Raw genomic sequence first — 17,870 nt, forward strand, 5'->3', positions numbered from 1 at the left:
GGGACACTGGGGACATGGGGACATCACTGGGCGACATTGGGGGGACATAACTGGGGATGGGAAGGACATTGGAGACATTGGGGAACATGGGGACATTGGGGGGGGACATTGAGGGACTTGGGGACATTGGGGACATTGAGGGACTTGGGGACACTGGGGACACGGCGGAGCTCGGGGACACCGAGTCCCCCCGAAGTGCCACCCTCCTGCTGGGGGTGACACCTGGGGACAGGGTGACACAGGGGATCCCGCGATGGGGACACCGCCAGTGGGGCTGGTGACAGAGCGACCCTCCCGTGGGGACAGCACGGCCACCACCGTGTCCCCCGTGGGGCTCGCAGTGCCACCCTCGGCACGCGCGGGTGACAGTCCGGCCGTCCCCGTGTCCCTCTGTCCCCACAGCCGCCATCCCTGCGCTGTCCCCGTGTCCCCTCAGGTGCCACCTGTCCCCTCCCCGCGCTCTGTCCCCGCCTGTCGCAGCTGCGCTCAAGTTCAAGGTTCAAACTCCACGGGGCCCTTCCCGGGACCGGCGGGGACACGGCGGCCATGGAGGGGACACTCGGGGACCGGAGGGGACACACGGACACCCGGGGGGACGCGCGGGGACCCGGTGGGGACAATCCCGCGTCACCGACAGCAGCGGGGGACAGCGGGCCAGGTACCGCCGGGGACGGGGACACGCGGGGACAGGAGGGGACACGCGGGGACAGGAGGGGACACGCGGGGACAGGAGGGGACACCCGGGGACACTCAGGGAATGCAGAGGACACATGGGGACCAGCGGGGACACGCGGTGACCGGAGGGGACGCTCGGGGGCTGGCGGGAACACACAGGGAATGGAGGGGACAGGAGGGGACAGGAGGGGACAAGCAGGGACCAGCGGGGACACTCGGGGAATGCAGGGGACACACGGGGACACTCGGGGACCGGAGGGGACATGCAGGGACCAGCGGGGACACTTGGGGACCGAAGGAGACACACGAGGACCGGAGGGGACACACGGGTGACAGCACCGCGGCTCGGGGGACACGCTGGGGGACACGTGGGTGACAGCGCGGCGGGACAGGGTGGCACTCGAGGGGAGGGGCCGGTACCGGCTGTGTCACCCCCCGCTGTCCCCGTGTCCCCAGCCGTGTCCCTGCCGAGTCCCCCGGGCACAGAGCGCAGCCCCCGCCCCCGGGACCCCCCTGGGGACACGGAGCCCGACGGGGACAAAGTGTGCGCCGTGTGCGGGGACAGGGCCAGCGGGTACCACTTCCACGTGATGAGCTGCGAGGGCTGCAAGGGCTTCTTCAGGTGCGGGGACAGCGGGGACAGCGGGGACAGCGAGGACAGCGAGGACAGCGGGGGGACAGCGCGGGGACAGCGGGGACATCTCGGGATGGGATGGGACAAGGGGACAGGGCGAGGGGACGGGACGGGATGTGGTGACAGGGATGGGAAGGGGTGGCACAGGGTGATGGGGATAGGGTGGGACACGCCGTGCCCTGGGGACACGCGGTGACAGTGGCCGTGTCTGGGGACACGCGGTGACAGTGGCCGTGTTTGGGGACACACAGTGACAATGGCCGTGTTTGGGGACACGCGGTGACAATGGCCGTGTTTGGGGACACGCGGTGACAATGTTTGGGGACACACAGTGACAGCGGCCGTGTTTGGGGACACACAGTGACAATGGCCGCGTTTGGGGACACACAGTGACAATGGCCGTGTCTGGGGACACACAGTGACACTGGCCGTGTTTGGGGACACGCGGTGACAGTGGCCGTGTCTGGGGACACACAGTGACACTGGCCGTGTTTGGGGACACACAGTGACAATGGCAGTGTTTGGGGACACGCGGTGACAATGGCAGTGTTTGGGGACACACAGTGACAATGGCCGTGTTTGGGGACACACAGTGACACTGGCCGTGTTTGGGGACACGCGGTGACAGTGGCCGTGTTTGGGGACACACAGTGACAGTGGCCCTGTCCCCGCAGGCGCTCTGTCCTCAAAGGTGTCCGCTTCACGTGTCCCCTGGCGCGGCGCTGCCCTGTCACCAAGGCCAAGCGGCGACAGTGCCAGGCCTGTCGCCTGCAGAAGTGCCTGGACGCGGGCATGAGGAGGGACAGTGAGTGACACCGCGGGGACACGGGGGACACCTGGGTGGCACAAAGGGGACCTGGAGGGGACAAGGGACAGAGAGAGGCGGCCTGGGCGGGTGGCAGGAGAGGGGACAGCAGGGGCCGGGCACAGAGGTGGCAGCAGGGGTGCGGCAGGGAGGGGACAGCAGGGACATGTCGGGGCGCGGTGTCGCCGCCGCTGTCCCCGGCGGTGACCGCGGGGCGCGGGGGGCAGTGATCATGTCGGAGGAGGCGCTGCGGCGGCGGCGGGAGCTGCGGGGCCAGCGGGGCCGGCCCGGGGGCCAGCGGGGCGAGCGGCCGGGGCTGACGGGCGAGCAGCAGCGGCTCATCGAGCTCCTCATCGGCGCCCACCAGAGAACCTTCGACTCCAGCTTCTCCCAGTTCATGCACTGCTGGGTGAGCTGGGGACACCCCGGCGCTGTGGGGACACCCTGTGTGTGACACCCTGTGCCTGCTGGGGACACCCCCGTGCCTGTGTGTGACACCCTTGTCCCTGTAGGTGACACCCTGTCCCTGCGGGGACACCCTGTCCCCTGTGTGTGACACCCCTGTTGCCTGTGTGTGACACCCTGAGCCTGTGGGTGACACCCGGTCCCTGTAGGCGACACCTCTGTCCCTGTGGGTGACACCCTGGCCCGTGGGGACACCCCTGAGCCTGTGTGTGCCACCCTGTCCCTGTGTGTGCCACCCTGTCCCTGTGTGTGACACCACTGCCCCTGTGGGGACACCTCTGTGCCCGTGTGTGACATCCCCGTCCCTGTGGGGACACCCTGTCCCTGTAGGTGACACCCTGTCCCTTCAGGTGACAGCCCTGTCCCTTCGGGTGCCCCACTGTCGCTGTGGGTGCCCCAGCCACGCCCCACGGGTGCCCTGGCCATCCCTGTGGGTGACACCCCTCTGTCCCCAAAGGTGACCCAGCCAATCCCCCTCGTGTCCTGACTGTCCCCGTGAGTGTCCCAGCTGGTCACCCCAGCCACAAAATCGCTCCTATGGGTGCCCCAACTGTCCCCACAATACCCCAACTGTCCCCAAAGATGTCCTGACTGTCCCCACGGGTACCCCGACTGTCCCCACAATGCTCTGACTGTTCCCAAAAATGTCCCCACGATGCTCCAACTGTCCCCACAGCCACTCCGACTGTCCCCAGTGTACCCAGACTGTCCCCAAAGATGTCCTGCCTGTCCCCAAAACCGTCCCCTGCCTGTCCCCAAAGTTGTCCTGCCTGTCCCCAAGTTGTCCCGCCTGTCCCCAAAGCCATCCTGCCTGTCCCCAGTGTACCCAGACTGTCCCCAAAGTTGTCCTGCCTGTCCCCAAGTTGTCCTTCCTGTCCCCAAAGTTGTCCTGCCTGTCCCCAAGTTGTCCCGCCTGTCCCCAAGTTGTCCCGCCTGTCCCCAAAGCCACCCTGCCTGTCCCCAGTGTACCCAGACTGTCCCTAAAGTTATCCTGCCTGTCCCCAAGTTGTCCCGCCTGTCCCCAAACGGTCCCTCCCGCCCCCGCAGCCGCCCTGCCCTGTCCCCGCCTGTCCCCAGCCCGCCGTGCGCCTGCTCGTGCCCAGCCCGCCGGGCCCCGCTGTCCCCTCGGCGCTGTCGCTGTCGCTGTCGCTGTCGCCGCGCGAGGACGCCGGGCAGGACGTGCTGTCGCTGCTGCCGCAGTTCGCCGACCTGAGCACGTTCATGATCCAGCAGGTGATCAAATTCGCCAAGGAGATCCCGGTGTTCAGGTGCGCGGGGCGGGGCCGCGGCGGGGGCAGCGCCCGGTGCCACCCCCCGTGACGTGTCCCCCGTGTCCCCCGTGTCCCCTCCCGCCAGGAGTTTGTCCCTGGACACGCAAATCTCGCTGCTGAAAGGGGCCACGCTGGGCATCTGCCAGATCCGCTTCAACACCGTCTTCAACCCGCGCACCAAGGCCTGGGAGTGCGGGCAGCGCTGCTACACCATCCGCGACGGGGCGCTGGGTACGGGGCGGCGGGGACAGATGGGGACAGCGGGGACACGTGGGGACAGCAGGGACAGCGGGGACACAGCTGGGACAGCTGGGATAGCGGGGACAGCGGGGACAGATGGGGACAGCGGGGACAGCGGGGACACCTGGGGACAGATGGGGACACGTGGGGACAGCAGGGACAGCGGGGACACAGCTGGGGACAGATGGGGACACGTGGGGACAGCAGGGACAGCGGGGACACAGCTGGGGACACAGCTGGGGACACCACTCTGCAGCGTGGGACCCACAGCACAGGAGGGTGGCAGGACAAAGAGCAGGGTCCTGTGGTGTCACCACAGAGTGGGACCCGAGCCAGATGTGCCCAGAAGTGCCCAGGTGTGCCCAGGGTGGCACCTGGGCTGGGTCAGGGACAGCGTGGCCACCGGGGCTGTGTCCAGCTCTGGTCACTCGGTTTAGGAAGGGCTGGAGAGTGTCCAGGGAAGGGAGAGGGGCTGGGAAATCCTGGGGGGGCTCAGGGGGAATTTGGGGTCTTCCAGGGGGATCCTGGGGGGCTCAGCCTGGAGAAAAGGGGGTTTGGGGAAATTTTGGGATGTAAAATCCTGGGTGGCTCAGTCTGGAGAAAAGGGGGTTCAGGGGGAATTTTGGGATGGAAAATCCTGGGGGGCTCAGCCTGGAGAAAAGGGGGTTCAGGGGGGATTTGGGGGGGTTTGGGCTGTCCCCGGGGGGGCTCAGCCTGGAGAAAAGGGGGTTTGGGGGATTTTGGGCCCTTCCAGAGGGATTTGGGATCCGACCCCAGGGAATGGCACAGGACAAGGGGACGGAGCCTCCAGCCGAGGCAGGGGCTGGAAATTCGGGGAAATCCCTCCTGGAAACAGGGAAATGTTTCAGAAGGGGCCGCACAGCGGGGTCTCCCCGACCCCAAAGGCGCTGCCCGCCCCCCCTAACCCCAGTTTGGGGGCTCCCCCGCCCCAGCCGGGTTCCAGCAGGTGTACCTGGAGCCGCTGCTCAAGTTCCACGAGCGGCTGCGGCGGCTGCGGCTGCACGAGGCCGAGTACGCGCTGCTGCAGGCCATGCTGCTCTTCTCGCCGGGTGGGCACTGAACCCCCAAAATCCCCCCGAGCCCCCCCGGGATGGCACAGAACCACCCCGAGCCCCCCGGGATGGCACAGACCCACCCTGAGCCCCCCTGGGAACGGCCAAACCCACCCTGAGCCCCCCGGGATGGCACAGACCCCCAAAATCCCCCTGGGATGGCACAGACCCACCCTGAGCCCCCCTGAGTCCCTCAAATTCCCTCTGAACCCCCTTTTCTCCACGCTGAGCCCCTCCATCTCCCCCATAATTTTCCATCCCAAATCCCCCTTGCAGACCCCAAAATCGCCCCCTGGAACACCCCAAAATCCCCCCTGAACCCCCCTTTTCTCCAGGCTGATCCTCCCCGGGAACAGCCCAAATCCCCCCCTAAATCCCCCCTGAACCCCCCTTTTCTCCAGGCTGAGCTCCTCCAGGATTTTCCATCCCAAATCCACTCTGGCAGAGCCCAAAATTCCCCCTAGAACACCCCAAAATCCCCCCTGAACCCCCTTTTCTCCAAGCTGAGCCCCCCAGGATTTTCCATCCCAAATCCCCCTAGAACACCCCAAAATCCCTCCTGAACCCCCCTTTTCTCCAGGCTCAGCCCCCCCATCTCCCCCAGAATTTTCCATCCCAAATCCCCCTTGCAGACCCCAAAATCCCCCCCTAGAACACCCCAAAATCCCCCCTGACCCCCCTTTTCTCCACACTGCCCCACCCCGTGGGGGGTGGGAGGTGGGGGGGCACAGGTGACACCGCGCTGTCCCCAAACCCGCTCTGACGTCACGCCCGCGCCCCCAGACCACGCGGGCATCGCCCAGCGCGACGTCATCGACCATTTCCAGGAGCGGGTGGCGCTGACGCTGCAGAGCTACATCGAGCACCGGCACCCGCCGTGCGAGGGCAGGTGAGGCCGGCAGCGCCCGCCCGTGTCCCCGCGGCCGTGGGGACGGCCACCAGGCGCTGCTGGCTGTCCCACGCGTGTCCCCCGCAGGCTGCTGTACGCCAGGCTGCTGCTGCTGCTGACCGAGCTGCAGACGCTCAAGGTGGAGAACACGCGGCAGATCCTGCACATCCAGGAGCTGTCGGCGATGACGCCGCTGCTCTCCGAGATCATCAGCTGATGTCGCCGCTGGTGTCACCCCCCCCCGCGCCCCCAAATGTCACCCCCGCCCCCCGTCCGCGCTGGGCACAGAGTAAAGCTGCTTTATTTATCCGGGTGTGGCACCGCGGGGAGACTGAGCACGGCTGCCGTGGGGTGGGGACAATGGGGACACCCAGCCCTGTGATAGGCTCTGGGGACAATGGGGACACCCAGCCCCACGAGCTCACTGGGGACAATGGGGACATCCAGCCCCACAGGGTCACTGGGGACAATGGGGACACCCACCCTGTGACAGCCACCCCCAGGAGGTGGCACTGGGGACAATGGGGACACCCAGCCCCACGTGGTCACTGGGGACAATGGGGACACCCAGCCCTGTGACAGCCACCCCCAGAAGGTGGCACTGGGAACAATGGGGACACCCAGGCCCCTGTGGTCACTGGGGACACCCAGCCCCTTGAGGCCACCACCCCCAGCCCCCCCGTGGCGCTGTCACTCGCTGTCCCCAGCCTGCCGTGTCCCAGTGGCCCGGCCTGGTGGCTCCCTGAGCAGGACAGTGCCACACTGTCCCCACTATCCCCGCTGTTCCTGCTGTCCCTGGGCTGTCCCTGCTGTCCCCTGCTGTCCCTGCTGTCCCTGCTGTCCCCACTGTCCCTGATGTCCCTGTCCCTGTCCCCACTGTCCCCACTGTCCCTGCTGTCCCTGCTGTCCCTGGGCTGTCCCTGCTGTCCCCGCTGTCCCCGCTGTCCCCACTGTCCCCGCTGTCCCTGGGCTGTCCCTGCTGTCTCCGCTGTCCCCGCTGTCCCCGCTGTCCCCACTGTCCCCGCTGTCCCCTCAGCCCACGGTGACGCTGAAGCCGCAGTGGAAGCGATTCCTCCAGTGGTTGAGGAAGGCGCCCAGGGCCAGCGTGACAGGCAAGGGGGGCAACTTCTTCTCCAGGACCCCCCCCACGCTCCAATTACTGTCCAGGAGCCCTGTGGGGGACAGGAGGGACACCTGAGTGCCACCAGCAGGTGACAGCTGGGGACAGGAGCCACCGGGAGCCCGGCCCACCTCTGAAGACGACGTTGGCTCGCGGCAGGTTGAGCTGGTAGCCGAAGGCAAAGGTGGTCTCCTGCAGCCGCGTGTTGGCCTCCAGCTCCACCCCCACCTGCACCTGGGTGGGGACACGGCGGTCAGGGGCATGGGTGACACCTTGGGGACAGCAGGGGACAGCAGGGGACACGCACCTGCTCGTTGGCCCGGTGGTAGTAGCTGGCGTGAGCCCCCCCGTAGCCCACGTTGAGCGTGGTCACCCAGTCGGGGGCTGCAACAGAGAGCCAGCGCCGCGGTGACACCGCCGGGGACACGCCCAGGCTGTCCCCAGAGCGTCCCCAGAGCGTCCCCCTACCCGAATATTTGCCGGCCAGCGTGAGGATGGCCCCCTCCTCGCCGGGGCGCCGGTGGTAGACGAGCTCCCCGCCCAGCACCAGGCGGGCGGTGACGCTCTGCAGGAAATGTGCCACCACGATCACTGCGGGGACAGCGCGGTGGCCTCAGCGCCGCCCCCCCGGGCCCGCGGGGGGCAGGGCCGGGCTGTCGCTCACCGGAGCCGCCCAGCACGTCGGGGTTGCCCAGGGTCAGCGTGGCCGTGCAGTCGTCGCCGCGGTACTCGCCGTCGAACTGCCACGTCACGAACTTGGCCTGGTGCGTCTGGGGACAGGGACGGGGCGGGCAGCGCGGGGACAGCGCGGGGACAGCGCGGGGACAGCGCGGGGACAGCGCGGGGGCGGCGCGGGGCAGGTGAGCAGGGCGGGGCTCACCTGGAACACGGCCTTGGCGCGGAGGCGCTCGCCCAGCAGCTGCAGCGCCTGGGCGTTGAGGCTGCCCGCGCTGTCCATGTCCCCGAGCAGCGTGGGGAACACCTGGGGACACGGGCGTGGGCACACGGCCACAGCGGGCTCTGGGCGGCTGCAGGGCCAGGAACCGGCCCCGGGCACAGCCGGGCCACCAGGTGGGCTGGGGCAGCAGGGACCCCAGGGACACCAATAACCTCAGGGACACCAATAACCTCAGGGACACAGTGACCCAGGGACACCTGGGACCCCAGGGTCATCTGGGACCACCCATAACCCCAGTGCCACCCATAACCCCAGTGCCACCCGTGACCCCAGGGAAACCAGTGACCTCAGAGACACCAATGACCTCAAGGACACCAATGACCACCCGAGACCCCAGTGCCATCCGTGACCCCAGGGACACCTGCGACCCCAGGGTCATCTGGGACCACCCATAACCCCAGGGCCACCCGTGACCCCAGGGACACCCCTCACCCCAGGGACACCTGGGGCCACCCATAACCCCAGTGCCACCCGTGACCCCAGGGACACCAGTGACCTCAGAGACACCAATGACCCCAGGGACACCAATGACCTCAAGGACACCAATGACCACCCGAGACCCCAGTGCCATCCGTGACCCCAGGGACACCCCTCACCCCAGGGACACCTGGGGCCACCCATAACCTCAGTGCCACCCATGACCCCAGGGACACCCATGACCCCAGGGACACCAATGACCTCAGGGACACCAATGACCCCAGGGACGCCTGGGACCACCCATAACCCCAGTGCCACCCATGACCCCAGGGACACCCATGACCCCAGGGACACCAATGACCTCAGGGACACCAATGACCCCAGGGACACCCGTGACCCCAGGGACACCTGGGACCACCCAAGACCCCGGGGTCACCCATAACTCCGGTGCCACCAGTGACCCCAGGGACACCTGGGACCACCAATAATCTCATGGCCACCAATGACCCCAAGGCCACCAATGACCCCGAGGCCACTGACCATCCTGGGGTCACTCAGCACCCCAAGGCCACCAATGACCCCAAGGTCACCTTGGATCACCCCTCACCCTGGAGTCCCAATGACCCCAGAGCCACCAATGACCCCAAGGTCACCAGTGACCAAAGGCCACCAATGACCCCAGGGCCACTGACCACCCTGAGGCCACCAATGACCTCAGGGCCACCAATGACCCCAAGGCCACTGACCACCCTGAGGCCACCAATGCCCACAGGGCCACCCTGAGGCCCACAGGGGTTACAGATGCCCACCATGACCCCACAGCCCTGGGGTCACTGGTGACCTCGGGGTGACCACGAGGTTCCAGAGCGAGTGACAACATCTGTGACCACCTGAGCCCCTCCCTGTGCCAGTGCCACCCCCCTGGGTGGTGCCACCCCCCTGGGCGGTGCCACCCCTGGGCGGTGCCACCCCCCGGGCCAGTGCCACCCCCCGGGCGGTGCCACCGCTTTGTCACCTCGGCGGGCCCCAGCTGGCGGTCCCCCACGTAGGTGGCGTTGAAGCGATAGCCGGAGGGGCCCAGGGTGCTCATGTGCACCGTGTGTGTCACCTGTGGGGACAGCAGGGCTCGCAGGGGACAGCACAGGGGACACACACCCCCCCAGGTCCCACGTGTCCCTTCCCCGACCTGGAAGTGGCTGCTCAGGGTCTTGGTGACGATCAGCTTCACACCCTCCATCTGCGGCGGGAACACCTCTGGGGGGACACGGCTGTCACCAGGGGGACACGCTGTCACCCCATGGGGACACGGCTGTCACCCCCGCTGTCCCCATGTCCCCTCACAGCCCCGCTGCCCCCTCAGTCCCATGTCCCCTCACACCCCGCTGTCCCTCAGCCCCGCTGTCCCCTCACACCCCCGCTGTCCCCCCTGTCCCCTCACACCCCCGCTGTCCCCTCACACCCCGCTGCCCCCTCTCAGCCCCGCTGCCCCTCAGCCCCGCGGTCACCTTTGCAGAGGCGGTGCAGCTCGTCGAAGCTGCCGGGGTTGCCGCGGGGCTGGGCGCGGCGCGGCGCGCGGCTGCCGGCGCTGCCCATGGCCCCTACGGGCCGCCGCGGGCCGCCGCCATCGCGGGCGGCGCCGCCCGGAGCGCCTTCAGGGGGCGCGCCGCCGCCATCTTGGCCGCGGGCAACGCGCGCCGCCCATTGGCTGAGCGGGGAGGGCGGGGCCGCGCCGGAATGCGGCCCCTCCGGAGCCCCGCACCCCAGCGGAGACGTTCCGCGGCGGGCGCGTTCCGCGCCGCTCTCCTGTCCCCAAACCCGCGCTGTGCCCCTTGTCCTGTGACATCCATGGCCCCCATCCCTGCATCCCTGGACTCCCCCTACCCCATGTTCCCTCCTGTGCCACCTCCCCCACCCCTTGTCCCCACCCGCGTGTCCCATGTCACCCCCCCACGCTGTCCCAACACCCCCTTGGTGTCCCCTTCCCGCATCTCTGGACCCCCTCATGCCCCAGGGGGGAACATCCCTGTCCCCTCCCTGTGTCCCCCGCCATGTCCCCTCTGTCCCCATCTCCTCAGCCCGCTGTCCCCTCCCCGCGCCACCTCTGTCGCCACCCCCCCCCCTTGTCCCCTGGGCTGTCCCCATGTCCCCCATCCCCACAGGTGACCGGGGGGACTCCGACCTTTTGTCGCCAGCGCCACCACTGCCCTTTGCCCGCGCGTCCCCATTCCGGGGTGTCCTCGGCGGGGGGCCGAGGGTCAGTGACAGCACAGGCGACAACCTTCGGCCGGCGGGGCCCCCCCGGCCCTTGGGGACACGGGGACAGGCCCGGGAGGGGACACGGGGCCCCCCCGCGCTGCCCCTCGGCCCCGCCGTGTTTGCCCGGGGAGGGGCGGGGGATGAGCGGGGATAAAAACGGGGCCGGGGCGGGCGGACCCCGAAGCTGCGCAGGTGAGCGGGGACGGGGTTTGGTGCTGGGATTGGGGTTTGGGGTCAGGTTTGGGATATGGGGCAGGGATGGGGTTTGGGGCTGGGATTGGGTTTGGGGTCAGGTTTGGGAAATGGGGCAGGGATGGGGTTTGGGGCTGGGATTGGGGTGTGGGGCTGGGATCGGGTTTGGGGTCAGGATTGGGGTTTGGGGTTGGGATTGGGGTTTGGGGCTGGGATTGGGGTTTGGGGCTGGGATTGGGGTTTGGGACAGGGATTCGGGTTTGGGGTTGGGATTGGGGTTTGGGACTGGGATGGGATTTGGGACTGGGATTGGGTTTGGGGTCAGGTTTGGGATATGGGGCAGGGATGGGGTTTGGGGCTGGGATGGGGTTTGGGGTCAGGATTGGGGTGTGGGGCTGGGATCGGGTTTGGGGCTGGGATTGGGGTGTGGGGCTGGGATTGGGGTTTGGGGCCAGGATGGGGTTTGGGGTCAGGATTGGGGTTTGAGACAGGGATTAGGGTGTGGGGCTGGGATTGGGGTTTGGGGCTGGGATTGGGGTTTGGGACTGGGATTGGTGGGGCTGGGATTGGGGTTTGGGACTGGGATGGGATTTGGGGTTGGGATTGGATTTGGGGTTGGGATTGGATTTGGGGCTGGGAATGGGGTGTGGGGCTGGGATTGGGGTGTGGGGTCAGGTTTGGGGTTTAGGGCTGGGATGGGATGTGAGGCTGGGATGGGGTTTTGGGTTAGGAATGGGACTGGGCTGTGGGGCAGAAATGGGATGAAATGGGGCTGGGATGGGGATGTGGGGCTGGGCTATGGGGGAGGAATGGGGTGGAATAAGGCTGGGATTGGGATGTGGGGCTGGGCTGGGGCTATGGGGCAGAAATGGGATGAAATGGGGCCGGAACGGGGCAGGAACGGGCCGGGACTTTGGGGCCACCAGCGCCACACCCCCCCCCCCCAAATCCCGTCCCGCTGTCCCCCCGTCCCTCTCAGCCATGAAGCTCCCGCTCGCCACCCTGCTGCTCCTGCTCGCCACCGGCCGCCTGGGCGCCGCGCTGGTGCGGCGGGACGTGGCCAGCGAGGGCTCGGAGCCCGCGGCCAGCGAGGATTTCTTCACTCGCCACTTCCAGAGCTTCTCCGACTTCGTGACCCGCGAGCTGCCGCAGAAGCTGCGGGCGGAGGAGCTGCGGAGCCAGGCCGAGTACGGGGGGGACCCCAAAAAAAAACCCCGGGACCCCAAAAAATCCCGGTGCTCTGAACCCCCCTCCCTGTCCCGCAGGCAGTACCTGGACCGGGCGAACAAACAGCTGGAACCGCTGGCCCGGGAGCTGCAGAACAACGTGCTGGGGCTCTTCTCGTCCCTGCTGCGGCTGGGCAAGGACGAGGGGCAGGGGGGCGACCCCTGAGAGCCGCGGGGTGCGCCCCGAAAGTGCCCGGAGAGAGACGGCGTGGACCCCAAAACTGCCCTGAGAGCCCCAAAACTGCCCTGAGAGCCCAAAACAGAAACTGCCCTGAGACCCCAAAACTGCTCTGAGACCCCAAAACAGCCCTGAGAGAGCCGGGATGGACCCTAAAACAGCCCCGAGAGCCCAAAACAACCCTGAAACCCCAAAACAGCCTGAGAACCCGGGATGGACCCCAAAACGGTCTGAGAACGTGGGATGGACCCCAAAACAGTCTGAGAACGTGGGATGGCTCCCAAAACAGTCTGAGAACGTGGCATGGCTCCCAAAACAGTATGAAAGCCCGGGATGGACCCCAAAATAACCTGAGAGCCCCGGGATGGACCCCAAAACCAGCCTGAGACCCCACATGGGCCACAAAACCAACCTTAGAACCCCATGTGAGCCCCAAAACCAGCCTGAGGCCCCCGCCCCGGACCCCAATCCAGCCCTCAGCCCATCATGGACCCCCACCATAGCCCTGAGCTCCCCCCCAACCCCGAATCTCCCATCCCAGACCCCCAAATAAAGTCCTGAGCCCCCCAGCGTGTGCTTGTATGGGGGTCCTGCGGCTGAGGGGGGTCCCTGGGGTTTGGAGGGGGTGTCAGTGGGATTGGGGGGGCCCTGGGCCTGTCAGGTGGTCCCAGAGCCTGTAGGGGGTCCCTGTCGCTGTGGGGAGGGGTCCCTGGGCCTGTCAGAGGGTCCCTATCACTGTGGGGGGGTCCTTGCCGCCATGGGGGGGTCTCTGGACCTGTCGGGGGGTCCCTGTCGCCATGGGGGGGTCTCTGGGCCTGTCGGGGGGTCCCTGTCGCCAGGGGGGGCTCTCTGGGCCTGTCGGGGGGTCTCTGTCGCTGACCCCCGACCAATTCACTCCGGCCGCCAGCACTAAAGATGGCGGCACCGCCGCGCCCTCACGCGCTGGACGTGCCCTCATCCAAGATGGCGGCACGGCCACGCCCTCACACGGAGGACGTGCCCTCACCCAAAATGGCGGCACCGCCGCGCCCTCACGCGCTGGACGTGCCCTCATCCAAGATGGCGGCACGGCCACGCCCTCACACAGAGGACGTGCCCTCACCCAAAATGGCGGCACTGCCGTGACCTCACGCGCATGACGTGCCCTCACCCAAGATGGCGGTTACGTCTCTTTCCCGCCCCGAGAGAATATGGCGGGGCCCGGGCATGGCGGAGGCGGTGGCGCCACGTCACTTCCGGCGGGGCGGCATGGCGGGGCCGGGCCATGGCGGAGGCGGCGGCTCGACGGGCGGTGGCGGAGCTGCCGCTGCTGCGGGCGCCGGCGGGGCCGCGGGACCGCGAGGGCTGGGCCGAGCGGCTGCGTGAGGAGTACCGGGCACTCATCCAGGTGCGTCCCGTTCAGCCTCGGGGTCCTCATCCCTCACGGTGTCCCCGCCGTGTCCCCCCCCCCCGTCCTCATTCCCGAATTTTTCCCGGTTCTCTCCGGTGTTCTCCAGTACGTGGAGAACAACAAACGCGCCGACACCGACTGGTTCCGCCTGGAGTCCAACCCCGAGGGCACGCGGTGAGTGGGGGGGCTGGGGACCCCCAGAACCCTCTGGGACCCCCCGGGACCCCCATGGGAACCCCACAGGACCCCCCAGAACTCCCCAGGACCCCCCCTAAAACCCCCAGGACCCCTCCGGACACCCCCGGGACCCCCATGGGAACCCCCACGGACCCCCCAGAACTGCCCGGGACCCCCAAGAGCCCCCTAGGACCCCCCCCAGGATCCCCCCGGGACCCCGCAGGACCCTCCAGACCCCCCCTAGGACCCCTCAGAACTGCCCAGGACCCCCCGGGACCCCCATGGGAACCCCTCAGAACCCCCCCAGAACTGCCCGGGAACCCCCCAGGGAACCCCCGGGACACCCCAGGATCCCCCAAGACCCTCCAGACCCCCCGGGAACTCCCAGGACCCCCAAGAACCCCCAGGGACCCCCCATGGGAACCCCCCAGGACCCCCAAGAACCCTCCGGGACCCCCCAGAACCCCCCCAGGGACCCCCCAAGACCCTCCAAAACCCCCCAGAACCCCCCCAGGGACCCCCCAAGACCCTCCAAAACCCCCAGAACCCCCCCAGGGACCCCCCAAGACCCTCCAAAACCCCCCAGAACCCCCCCAGGGACCCCCCAAGACCCTCCAGGACCCCTCAGGGAACCCCCAAAACCCTCCCCCCGGTGATTGAGACCCCCCAGGGGCTGCTCTGGTTATTTGGGGGGGTCCCAAGGACTGAGGGGGGGTGTTGGGGGGCCATCCCTGGCTCTGAGGTGATTTTTGGGGGAGTCCCAGGGGGTGCTGAGGTGATTTTTGGGGGTGCTGATGTGATTTTTGGGGTGTCTCAGGGGGTGCTGATGTGATTTTGGGATTACTGAGATGATTTTGGGCGTGCTGAGGTGATTTTGGGGATGCTGATGAGTTTTTGGGGGTGCTGGGGTATTTTTGGGTATGCTGAGCTGATTTTTTGGGGTTCTGAGATGATTTTGGGGGTACTGAGATGATTTTGGGGCTGCTGAGATGATTTTTGGGGTGCTGATGTGTTTTTGGGGGTACTGAGTTGATTTTTTGGGGTTCTGAGATGATTTTTGGGGTGCTGAGGGTGATTTTTGGGGTGCTGATGTGATTTTTGGGGCTCTGAGATGATTTTTGGGGGTCTGATGTGGTTTTGGAGGTGCTGAGGTGATTTTTGGGGTGCTGATGTGATTTTTGGGGCTCTGAGATGATTTTTGGGGGTCTGATGTGTTTTTGGGGGTACTGAGTTGATTTTTTGGGGTTCTGAGATGATTTTTGGGGTGCTGAGGTGATTTTGGGGTGCTGATGTGATTTTTGGGGTTCTGAGATGATTTTGGGGGTGCTGATGTGATTTTGGGGGTGCTGATGTGTTTTTGGGGTGCTGATGTGATTTTGGGGGTGCTGGGGTATTTTTGGGTATGCTGAGCTGATTTTTTGGGGTTCTGAGCTGATTTTTGGGGTTCTGAGCTGATTTTTGGGGCGCTGATGTTATTTTGGGGGTGCTGAGATGATTTTTGGGGTGTCCCCCCCCCCCCCCAGGTGGTTTGGCAGGTGCTGGTACATCCACGAGCTGCTCAAGTACGAGTTCAACATCGAGTTCGAGGTGAGGAGGGGGGGGTTGGTTTTTTGGGGTGTCCCAGAGTTTTTTGGGGGGTCCCAGGGGGCGCTGACCCCCCCTTGGCCCCCCCAGATCCCCGTGACGTACCCGGGCACCGCCCCCGAAATCGCCATCCCCGAGCTGGACGGGAAAACTGCCAAGATGTACCGGTGGGTCTGGGGGCTTTGGGGGGGTCTGGGGGCTTCAGAGGGGTCCTGGGGGGGGTTTTGGGGCTGGGGGGGGTCCTGGGGAGGGTCTCAGGGGGTAATTGGGGGGGGTCTGGGGGGGTCCTGGGGGCTTCAGGGGGGTCCTAGGTTGATTTTTTCGGGCTGAGGGGGTCATGGGGAGGGTCTCAGGGGGTAATTGGGGGGTCCTGGGGAGGGTCTGGGGGCTTCAGAGGGGTCCTGGGGGGGTTTTGGGGCTGGGGGGGTCCTGGGGAGGGTCTCAGGGGGTAATTGGGGGGGGTCTGGGGGGGGGGTCCTGGGGGCTTCAGGGGGGTCCTGGGTTGATTTTTGGGGCTGGGGGGGTCATGGGGAGGGTCTCAGGGGGGAATTGGGGAGGGTCTGGGGGCTTCAGGGGGGTCCTGGGTTGATTTTTGGGGCTGGGGGGGTCATGGGGAGGGTCTCAGGGGGGAATTGGGGGGATCTGGGGGGGGTCTGGGGGCTTCAGGGGGGTCCTGGGGAGGGTCTCAGGGGGGAATTGGGGAGGGTCTGGGGGCTTCAGGGGGGTCCTGGGTTGATTTTTTGGGGCTGGGGGGGTCATGGGGAGGGTCTCAGGGGGGAACTGGGGAGGGTCTGGAGGCTTCAGGGGGGTCTTGGGGAGGGTCTCAGGGGGTAATTGGGGGGATCTGGGGGGGTCCTGGGGGGGTTTTGGGGCTGGGGGGGTCCTGGGGAGGGTCTCAGGGGGTAATTGGGGGGGGTCTGGGGGGGGTCCTGGGGGCTTCAGGGGGGTCCTGGGTTGATTTTTGGGGCTGGGGGGGGTCATGGGGAGGGTCTCAGGGGGGAATTGGGGAGGGTCTGGAGGCTTCAGGGGGGTCTTGGGGAGGGTCTCAGGGGGTAATTGGGGGGATCTGGGGGGGTCCTGGGGGCTTCAGGGGGGTCCTGGGGAGGGTCTCAGGGGGGAATTGGGGAGGGTCTGGGGGCTTCAGGGGGGTCCTGGGTTGATTTTTTGGGGCTGGGGGGGTCATGGGGAGGGTCTCAGGGCTGGAGGGGGGGAATTGGGGAGGGTCCTGGGTTGATTTTTGGGAATGGGGGGGGGTCGTTCAGAGGGTTTTAGGCAGGGTCTTTTGGCTTGGGAGGGGATTTGGGGGGGGGGTCCTGAGGGTGAGGGGGGGTCCCGGGGGGGTTTTGGGCTGGGAGGAGTCCAGGGGTTTGGGGGGATCTCCTGGGGGGGGGGGGGTCCAGGGGGGCTGAGGGTCCCTCCTCTCCTAGAGGGGTTTTGGGGGGTCCCGGGGGGTCACTGGGGGGTCCCCAGGGAGGCTGATGGTCCCTCCTGGCCTAGAGGGGATTTGGGGGGTCCCTGGGGGGGGTCACTGGGGGTCCCCGGGGGTCTGACGGGTCCCTGACCCCGCAGGGGGGGCAAGATCTGCCTCAGTGACCACTTCAAACCACTCTGGGCCAGGAACGTCCCCAAATTCGGGCTGGCACACCTGATGGCCCTGGGGGTGAGCGGGGACGGGGGGACACCGGGGGGTGACACTGAGAGAGGGACAGGGGTGACACTGGAGGGGACAGGGGTGACACTGGGATTAGTGTCAGGGGTGACAGTGGGAGAGTGACAGGGGGTGACACTGGGAGTGTCACTGTGTTAGGGGTGACACTCAGGGAGTGACAGGGGTGACACTGGGGGGGGGACACGGGTGACACTGCGGGTGTCACTGTGTCAGGGGTGACAGTGGGTGGGAACAGGGGTGACAGAGAGTGATGGGGTGACACTGGGGGGGGAGGGACAGGGGTGACACTGAGAGAGTTACGGGAGTGACACTGGGAGGGTGACAGGGGTGACACTGGAGGGGTGACAGGGGTGACACTGGGGATGTCACTGTGTCAGGGGTGACACTGGGGGGGACAGGGGTGACACTGGGGATGTCACTGTGTCAGGGGTGACACGGGAGGGGTCAGGAGTGACACTGGGCGTGTCACCCTTTTGAGGTGTGTGTCACACTGTTGTCACCCGTTTGGGGGGGGGTGACACGTTGTGACAGTGTCCCCTGTCCCTCAGCTGGGGCCCTGGCTTGCCGTGGAGATCCCCGACCTCATCTCCAAGGGCCTCATCCAGCACAAGGACAAGTGACCAACGTCCCCCGCATTCCCCTCCCAGCTGC

General features: G+C 66.8%; 3 protein-coding genes and 1 long non-coding RNA gene across 8 annotated transcripts; 2 read left to right on the forward strand and 2 right to left on the reverse strand.

Annotated features, from left to right (window-relative positions):
* The first annotated feature begins 451 nt into the window (after positions 1 to 451).
* Positions 452 to 6,358, forward strand: NR1I3 (nuclear receptor subfamily 1 group I member 3). Of its 2 annotated transcripts, XM_056510237.1 has the most exons (9): positions 452 to 658; positions 1,132 to 1,297; positions 1,984 to 2,114; positions 2,342 to 2,523; positions 3,627 to 3,847; positions 3,936 to 4,081; positions 5,044 to 5,160; positions 5,947 to 6,052; positions 6,140 to 6,358. In XM_056510237.1, exons 1-9 carry the CDS (start codon positions 547 to 549, stop codon positions 6,267 to 6,269), a joined length of 1,311 nt encoding a protein of 436 aa, XP_056366212.1. In that variant the 5' UTR covers positions 452 to 546; the 3' UTR covers positions 6,270 to 6,358. The 2 variants fall into 2 exon arrangements, with proteins under 2 accessions (XP_056366212.1, XP_056366213.1); XM_056510238.1 differs by lacking the exon at positions 5,044 to 5,160 and having other exon boundaries at positions 6,140 to 6,314.
* On the reverse strand, positions 6,332 to 10,990 carry TOMM40L (translocase of outer mitochondrial membrane 40 like). Of its 4 annotated transcripts, none has more exons than XM_056510218.1 (9): positions 10,053 to 10,990; positions 9,734 to 9,801; positions 9,563 to 9,655; positions 8,053 to 8,154; positions 7,837 to 7,912; positions 7,641 to 7,737; positions 7,480 to 7,556; positions 7,304 to 7,406; positions 6,332 to 7,224 (listed from the first exon to the last, which is right to left on the reverse strand). In XM_056510218.1, the coding sequence occupies exons 1-9, from the start codon at positions 10,696 to 10,698 to the stop codon at positions 7,209 to 7,211; spliced, it is 1,278 nt and encodes a 425-aa protein (XP_056366193.1). In that variant the 5' UTR covers positions 10,699 to 10,990; the 3' UTR covers positions 6,332 to 7,208. The 4 variants fall into 4 exon arrangements, with proteins under 4 accessions (XP_056366193.1, XP_056366191.1, XP_056366192.1 ...); XM_056510216.1 differs by having other exon boundaries at positions 7,641 to 7,763; XM_056510217.1 differs by having other exon boundaries at positions 7,837 to 7,942.
* LOC130262971 (uncharacterized) lies at positions 8,335 to 9,008 on the reverse strand. The gene is made up of 3 exons (XR_008842215.1): positions 8,773 to 9,008; positions 8,563 to 8,662; positions 8,335 to 8,416 (listed from the first exon to the last, which is right to left on the reverse strand). It is a non-coding gene; the product is annotated as an uncharacterized LOC130262971 (long non-coding RNA).
* Positions 10,991 to 13,627: 2,637 nt separating the features above from the next.
* UFC1 (ubiquitin-fold modifier conjugating enzyme 1) lies at positions 13,628 to 17,870 on the forward strand. The gene is made up of 6 exons (XM_056510377.1): positions 13,628 to 13,786; positions 13,896 to 13,963; positions 15,490 to 15,553; positions 15,641 to 15,717; positions 17,120 to 17,210; positions 17,768 to 17,870. Exons 1-6 carry the CDS (start codon positions 13,664 to 13,666, stop codon positions 17,837 to 17,839), a joined length of 495 nt encoding a protein of 164 aa, XP_056366352.1. The 5' UTR covers positions 13,628 to 13,663; the 3' UTR covers positions 17,840 to 17,870.

This window comes from Oenanthe melanoleuca, chromosome 25, assembly GCF_029582105.1.
Source record: "Oenanthe melanoleuca isolate GR-GAL-2019-014 chromosome 25, OMel1.0, whole genome shotgun sequence".
NCBI classification, from domain to species: Eukaryota; Metazoa; Chordata; class Aves; order Passeriformes; family Muscicapidae; genus Oenanthe; species Oenanthe melanoleuca.

Coding starts and splice junctions, on each gene's coding strand:
- UFC1 (XM_056510377.1), top strand. CDS start 13,664: ATGGCGGAGGCGGCGGCTCGACGGGCGGTGGCGGAGCTGCCGCTGCTG. Junction 15,554..15,640: donor AGTTCAACATCGAGTTCGAG/GTGAGGAGGGGG, acceptor TGGCCCCCCCAG/ATCCCCGTGACGTACCCGGG. Junction 15,718..17,119: donor AAAACTGCCAAGATGTACCG/GTGGGTCTGGGG, acceptor CTGACCCCGCAG/GGGGGGCAAGATCTGCCTCA.
- TOMM40L (XM_056510215.1), bottom strand. CDS start 10,698: ATGGGGGACATGGGGACAGCCCAGGGGACAAGGGGGGGGGGTGGCGAC. Junction 9,656..9,733: donor CCCTGAGCAGCCACTTCCAG/GTCGGGGAAGGG, acceptor CTGTCCCCACAG/GTGACACACACGGTGCACAT. Junction 7,943..8,052: donor GCGCCAAGGCCGTGTTCCAG/GTGAGCCCCGCC, acceptor CCCTGTCCCCAG/ACGCACCAGGCCAAGTTCGT.
- NR1I3 (XM_056510237.1), top strand. CDS start 547: ATGGAGGGGACACTCGGGGACCGGAGGGGACACACGGACACCCGGGGG. Junction 2,115..2,341: donor CGCGGGCATGAGGAGGGACA/GTGAGTGACACC, acceptor CGCGGGGGGCAG/TGATCATGTCGGAGGAGGCG. Junction 5,161..5,946: donor CATGCTGCTCTTCTCGCCGG/GTGGGCACTGAA, acceptor CCGCGCCCCCAG/ACCACGCGGGCATCGCCCAG.